Source organism: Staurois parvus, unplaced genomic scaffold (assembly GCF_062004578.1).
Source record: "Staurois parvus isolate SC_StPar_1 unplaced genomic scaffold, SC_StPar_1.0 ptg000804l, whole genome shotgun sequence".
Lineage (NCBI taxonomy): Eukaryota > Metazoa > Chordata > Amphibia > Anura > Ranidae > Staurois > Staurois parvus.
In genome coordinates this window covers 1,091,082-1,098,096 of record NW_028318600.1, presented here as the reverse complement: position 1 = coordinate 1,098,096, position 7,015 = coordinate 1,091,082, and the positions used below count along the sequence as shown (strand labels likewise).

General features: G+C 48.6%; 3 protein-coding genes across 3 annotated transcripts; 1 reads left to right on the top strand and 2 right to left on the bottom strand.

The window, feature by feature from the left end:
- Nucleotides 1–2,557: 2,557 nt before the first annotated feature.
- LOC149444195 (histone H2B 1.1-like) lies at nt 2,558–3,029 on the bottom strand. Its single transcript, XM_089654832.1, has one exon. It carries the CDS (start codon nt 3,001–3,003, stop codon nt 2,623–2,625), a length of 381 nt encoding a protein of 126 aa, XP_089510958.1. The 5' UTR covers nt 3,004–3,029; the 3' UTR covers nt 2,558–2,622.
- A 278-nt stretch (nt 3,030–3,307) lies between these two features.
- Nucleotides 3,308–3,770, top strand: LOC149444194 (histone H2A type 2-B). Its single transcript, XM_089654831.1, has one exon. It carries the CDS (start codon nt 3,320–3,322, stop codon nt 3,710–3,712), a length of 393 nt encoding a protein of 130 aa, XP_089510957.1. The 5' UTR covers nt 3,308–3,319; the 3' UTR covers nt 3,713–3,770.
- A 1,733-nt stretch (nt 3,771–5,503) lies between these two features.
- LOC149444193 (histone H4) lies at nt 5,504–5,815 on the bottom strand. Its single transcript, XM_089654840.1, has one exon. It carries the CDS (start codon nt 5,813–5,815, stop codon nt 5,504–5,506), a length of 312 nt encoding a protein of 103 aa, XP_089510966.1.
- Nucleotides 5,816–7,015: the final 1,200 nt, after the last annotated feature.

Sequence of the window (7,015 nt, the reverse complement as noted above, 5' to 3'; positions counted from 1 at the left end):
AATCGGGAACCAGTGGAAGGATAGGCAGAGGGGGGTGGCAGAGGTGGAGCGGTTGGTGAGGTGGATGAGTCTGGCCGCTGAGTTCAGGATGGTCTGAAGCGGGGAGAGCCTGCACTGGGGTAGGCCGGTGAGGAGGGAGTTGCAGTAGTCCAGACGTGAGATAATCAGGGAGTGTACTAGTAGTTTAGTGGTGTCTGGGGTAAGGAAGGTGCGTATCTTGGGAATGTTGCGGAGGTGGAGCCTGCATGTGTTTGTAAGTGATTTGACATGAGGTTGGAAGGAAAGGTTTGAGTCCAGAATGACGCCAAGGACTTTGGCTTGTGGGGCGGGATTGATGGTGGTGTTGTTGGTAGTGATGAATAGGATAGGGGAGCTTGGAAGTGAGTGGCAGCAGGGAGATGGGTCTGCGGTTGTTTGGGTCACTGGGGTCCAGGGAGGGCTTTTTGAGTATGGGGGTGATGTGTGCATGTTTCAGAGGGGAGGGGAATACGCCGGTAGAGAGGGAGAGTTTGAAGATGTGGGTGAGGGAAGAGGAGTTGAGAGGGGACAGGGTCCAGGGGGCAGGTAGTGAGGCGGGCTTCTGAGAATACCCTGGTGACTTCCTCAGTGGTAGCAGGGCTGAAGGAGTGCAGGGGAATGTGGGACTCGGATGAATTTCTTCTACCTAGAATACATCTTCAGATTTATACCTTCCAATCAGATTGTACAACAATGATCAATGTCATGACCCATGGAAGGCAGGCCATATATTCTACAACAAAACAGTAGATTTCCCCCAAACAAGGTGCCCCTTCAATGTGTATCCAATGAGGGAGGCCCTTGTACTACAGAATGACGAATGTCCAGTGTAAGTGTGACGTGTGTGGGACCTCTAGCAGCAATACAATGTGATGACAGCTCAGTGATTGGAATGGTGGGCGGCTCTTAGAAGAGCCTTTGTGTCCTTGTTGGGATGATGGAAGGGGTTGACATTTGGGGGCAATCAAAGGGTTAACTGTGTGCTGGGTGATATTTTTTTGTCGGGGGGGGGGTGTGCTTCATTGTAAAGTGCACTGCTCTGAATGGCTCAGCTCAGTGTGCCCAAACTGACAGGGCGGAGGGCTGTTGGTAAACAAAGCAGCCCTCCTCCCCATCAGTGATCCTCATCAATCACCCACTGGGACCTGGTGATTGACACCCAGGGCCGCGATTGGTGGCGTGGGTAAGGCTTGCGAACGCCACCTACCCGGATATGCAGAATCATTAATATATACTGCTACATAGTGGTGGGCATTAAAAGACTTGTCAAAAACTTTTTTTTTTTTTTTTCGTTCAATTAAAGACATTTTTAAAAGTCTGGTATCTGGCTTACCACTTACTCATCCAGCAAGGGGAGGGAGCTGCATAAGGGTGCCCCCTCATTTAAAGGGATACCCTGTTGCTAATGAGCCTGCCTTTCTGCAAACCCCCACAACCACCGGGCCAGGGTTGTGTGGAAGAGGCCCTTGTCCCCCTCAAAGCCGAGGGCACGTGGCCTGGTAAGGCACAGGGGAGGTTGCTCGATCGCCACCCCTCCCCCTTTTCTTCCCTCCCTGTGCTCAGATCAAGGGTACAGTAGTAAGATAGGAAAGACCCCACATGTCCCCCCCCCAGTTATTTTTACTTTCAGATATAGTATTCTCCCCTGTCTTCGGCTGTGTGAAGCAACACACTGCATAAGGCATAAATGTGATATAGAGGTGCTGTGATGCAGATGAGAACTGACATATTCAGAGGGTGCGAGTCTCCCAGGATTCTGGTGACAATCCAAAACTGGGCAAATTCCTTCACTTTCACGCTACCTGATAACAGTAAACAGGGAAAAAAGAGAAGGTGAATCTATCTGATGGGGCACAGGGAGCAGGAAAACCTGTTTACCCTTTCTCCTCTTTCTCCAAAACTGATTTTTGTTTTTTACAATAGTGTGCTGATTGTTCCTATTATTCTATTTATTTCTTATAAAGTCCGGGTGTGCAAGGGGGGGTGGGGGGGGGGGGGGGTCTTGGTGTCTGTGAGCTTATGAAAATGTAACACTAGCTGAGGTACATCTTAAAACATCTGGGGAGGGGAGATATTCCAAAGCAATTTCCAGTTACGTTTGCTTGGTGTTTGTAATCTTAATTTTTTAAAGGTTGCTAATAAAACCGTTGCAATGTAATGTTTTCCACACCTCGTACTATATGAAATCAGTAAATCTATTCCTAGTAATATATGGAGTAATGTTTCCATGATTTCTGTATAATTTCCTATGATGCCATGTTACAGCCGCACATATATCAGTCAGTGAAGAGTTAAACATTCGCCTCTACTACGTGTAACAATGTATCAAGAAGAGGAGAAAAGAGAAACAAGAAAACCCTTCCCGTCTATGTGTGTAATATAGTGACACCTAATGGGAGTGTTGAGCATTGCAGCCAATCATCCCATCCCCCCAATGTGCAGGTTAGTCCATCCCTAGAACGAATGTCCGGTGTAAGTGTGACGTGTGGGGGACCTCTAGCGGCAATACAATGTGATGACAGCTCAGTGATTGGAATGGTGGGCGGCTCTTAGAAGAGCCTTTGTGTCCTTGTTGGGATGATGGGGCCCCGGGGGGCGGGGGGATTACTTGGCGCTGGTGTACTTGGTGACGGCCTTGGTGCCCTCGGAGACGGCGTGCTTGGCCAGCTCTCCGGGCAGGAGGAGGCGGACGGCGGTCTGGATCTCCCGGGAGGTGATGGTGGAGCGCTTGTTGTAATGAGCCAGGCGGGAAGCTTCGCCGGCGATGCGCTCGAAGATGTCATTGACGAAGGAGTTCATGATGCTCATGGCCTTGGACGAGATGCCGGTGTCGGGGTGGACCTGCTTGAGCACCTTGTACACGTAGATAACATAACTCTCCTTCCTAGTCTTCCTCCGCTTCTTGCCGTCCTTCTTCTGGGTCTTAGTCACGGCTTTCTTGGAGCCCTTCTTGGGCGCCGGCGCAGACTTGGCTGGTTCAGGCATGATCAGGGTTCACCACTGCTTGGCTGGCTGCGGGGAAAGTGTGCTGGAGCCGCCCTCGTGTGCTGCTTTTATAGGCGGCCTATGCAAATGAGTCTCATCCCTCCTCACTGTTCTATTGGAGGAAAAAATCATGTGATGGAATGTGACGTCACGCTTTATTTCCTCGAGTACAGATTGGAAGGGAAACAAGTCTTACCGCTATTAGCTGAATTCTAAAGCAACCAATCGCAGCGTGTGACGTCAGAGCATGGAGTGTATAAAGGAGAGGAAGCGGCTGCTGGGGCCTATCTGTGTGTGATTCGTCAGTCATCCGATCATGTCTGGTCGCGGCAAACAAGGAGGCAAGGCTCGGGCTAAGGCCAAGACCCGATCGTCCCGGGCCGGTCTGCAGTTCCCCGTCGGTCGTGTTCACCGTCTGCTCCGGAAGGGCAACTATGCCGAGCGGGTCGGGGCCGGAGCTCCCGTCTATATGGCCGCCGTCCTGGAGTATCTGACGGCTGAGATCCTGGAGCTGGCCGGCAACGCCGCCCGAGACAACAAGAAGACCCGCATCATCCCCCGACACCTCCAGCTGGCTGTCCGCAACGACGAGGAGCTCAACAAGCTGCTGGGCGGCGTCACCATCGCCCAGGGAGGAGTCCTGCCCAACATCCAGGCCGTGCTGCTGCCCAAGAAGACCGAGAGCCACAAGGCCGCCAAGAGCAAGTAATCCCCCCACAGGATTCCCTTCTATCCGCCAACACAACGGCTCTTCTCAGAGCCCCCCACATCTCCATACAAAGGGCGGCCATACGGCTTCTATGGACACCAATCCCACACTCCTCTCTATCTCCCGCTTCTATGGGATTCTCGGGGTCGGAGGGGGGGGGGGGGGGGTGGAGGAGGAAAGTCGGCGACTTCTTCCCTCCGTCCTGCTCTGTAGATCTCGGATTAGTAAAGGACGTTCTGGGATGGAAGCTGTCACGTGTTTGTAATGACAATTCGAAAAGGTGGAAATCCTTCCCGCCGTCCGGACAGTAAGTCTCCTCTACATCCGGGTGTCATCTCTGCTTCTCCATAGGAAGACGTTTGGACGCCGGGAAGGATTTCTATGTTGAACTTTCTGGGGAGAAAGTGATATCTCGGCGCCCCGGGATTGGGCGGGTTATTTGTAGCTGATAACCGGTTTTCACATCCGAATTCTAAACGGTAAAAGTAGAAAAGGATTTCAGTGACATCAAAAATCTTCCGGATCAGATCATTTCCTCCCACATTTTCTTATTTGTATAAAAATCTGTCATTGCTTCAATTGTCTAATACATTCCAATTTCCCGCCGGAGTTCTATGGACCGTTACAGACGATCTGCATCCATTGACCGTTTTATCCGGGAAGATCGATCAATCCTTCCATTCATTCCGAGCATTGCAGATATTCATGTGAAATGTTTTATTTGTACTCAAAACCCGACAAGATGGAGAACTTCCTGCACTAGGAATAGAGGTACTTTTTTACTCATAAGACAAACATTACTGGCTGATGGAGACAACGCCCACAGCTGTGATTGGCTCAGGTTCAAGAGAAATATTCCGCCCTATTATACCGCCAAATCCGAGCCGGAGAACAAAGGAGACATTGAGACATTTATCCGAGAATTATCATCGCTTTCATTCCAGACAGTTGTATTGATTAGTCAGGGATGTCGGTGATTACTGAGTCATGTCAGTCCTTGTTGTGTTATCTCTGTCCCCAGGATCCTCTATATCCATTGTGTTTGCGGACTAAATCACAATGACTAGAAATGGATTCTGATTGCTGAATACTTCCATATATTGTCTTGTAACCATTCTCAGAATCCAGGATTTCCCCCCCCTCCCCCAACATCCAGAACATGAGTGACATACATGTCATAGATCTCTACCTTTCTATATGATGGGAATAAAGTATTGTACGATTCTATCAGATCTGTATACGATCATGTCACTGACCGATATGTATGTGTCCCTTCTTCACACATGTAACAGTTACAGATCCCCCCCAATATCACATCCAGATTGATGTGAAATGACTGGTAGAAATAAGTAATCATGACACCGCCAGATAAATATGTACAATGAATCGATAGAGAAATTACATGTATGAAGAACCAAATCTGTTCCTTTGTAAGAACATCCATTAACCCTTTCAATATTCGGGGCTCAGATCGGGTAGACAATCGTTACAAGCGCATTGCGATCACCGACATGTTTAGGTCACTCAGACCTTAGAATGCAAAATCCGGCATTCAGAACCATATCCATCCCGATTACCGATCACACTATGCAATCAGGTGATTGGACAGATTCATTAGTGGAATTGCCAAACTGTCTTTATACATGACGTCATTCTGTTATATAATCCCCCATTACAGGAGAAGCAGAGAGAATCCTGGAGATGATCAATCAATAGCCCTTTGTATGAGAAGGTGGGCGGCCCTGAGAAGGGCCTTTGTGACGATGAAGGGGGGGGGGGGGTTATGAGAATTTATCCTCCGAATCCGTAGAGAGTGCGTCCCTGTCGTTTGAGAGCATAGACAACATCCATGGCGGTGACGGTCTTCCTCTTGGCGTGCTCGGTGTAGGTGACGGCATCGCGGATGACATTCTCCAGGAAGACTTTCAGCACTCCGCGGGTCTCCTCATAGATGAGGCCGGAGATGCGCTTGACTCCCCCTCTGCGGGCCAAACGTCGGATGGCGGGTTTGGTGATGCCCTGGATGTTGTCCCGGAGCACCTTCCTGTGGCGCTTGGCGCCGCCTTTCCCCAGACCCTTCCCTCCTTTACCGCGACCAGACATGACGAGTCTTCTCTGCTGCAAACACCGACTGAGGTCTGGGCTGGGCCCGCCTTCCTTTTATAGAGTATGAGCGGACCTGATGGGAACCCTCCTGGGAAGAGGCGGAGTCACACCCATTCTTTACACACAATACAATTGGATTCATCTGGAAGCTTTCTCCACGTTCCGCCCTTTTCAGATCCCTTAATGACAATAGAAATCCATCTCCAGGAGAAAAATCTCTTCATTCTTCTCAATGGTTTTCTATTTCTTCCGCGGAGATTACACAGAAACATTCATCTTTCACATTTCAGAACACAAACCATCATCACCAGTTACTATTGTTAGCAGCAATTTAATATTGAGAAATATGACTTGGAAATAAACAACACAAACATTTATACCGATGCCTCACGTTCCTGGTTATAATTCCGAGCGGACCTGAAGGGAGACTGATGGAAAGGGGCGGGGTCACAGCCATTCATTCCTCTGCAGAGAATTTCATTGATTTAGACCCTTGTAAACATTTGTATGATTTTTAGTGACTGATTTGGAGGAGGAAACCGATTTGGTTCCTCAGACATGTCATATGTTCTCTCTGGATACATTGTCCGGATTTCTCTGGCAGTCTCCTTATTTCTACCAGTCATTTCACATTTGTTTTTAGGAATATTCTGGATGTGATATGGGAGGGGGTCTGTAACTGCTACATGTCTGAAGGAGGGACACAAATATCGGTCAGTGACATGATCGTATACAGATGTGATCATGGAATCTACAATACTTGTATTCACAATGTGTTACATGATTCGGTAAATATGGAAATCCATCTCCAGACTCATCAATACATCTACTTGGGATGAAAGCGATGATAATACTTCTCGGATAAATGTCTCATCTGATCAGTTCTCAGGTCGGATTTCGCGGTATAATCTGGCGGAATATTTGTCTGGAACGATCTACTCAATTCCCTTTGGAAAAATTTGATGTCAGCGATTTGAAATTTGAGCCAATCACAGATGTGGGCGGTTCCTTCATCAGCCAGTAATGTTTGTCTTACGGGGAGACCCAAACAAGTCCTGTCCGGGATACTTTTTTTATTTGCACTAACATACAATTTTGAGGACGAGCTCTCGGGGAATGTCCCCTTCTTCAAGGTCCGAGCAGTACTGTACAAATCACAAAGTTTTAGCAGAATGTTAGAAGAGATGAAGAAAATAA

Coding starts and splice junctions, on each gene's coding strand:
- LOC149444195 (XM_089654832.1), bottom strand. CDS start 3,003: ATGCCTGAACCAGCCAAGTCTGCGCCGGCGCCCAAGAAGGGCTCCAAG.
- LOC149444194 (XM_089654831.1), top strand. CDS start 3,320: ATGTCTGGTCGCGGCAAACAAGGAGGCAAGGCTCGGGCTAAGGCCAAG.
- LOC149444193 (XM_089654840.1), bottom strand. CDS start 5,815: ATGTCTGGTCGCGGTAAAGGAGGGAAGGGTCTGGGGAAAGGCGGCGCC.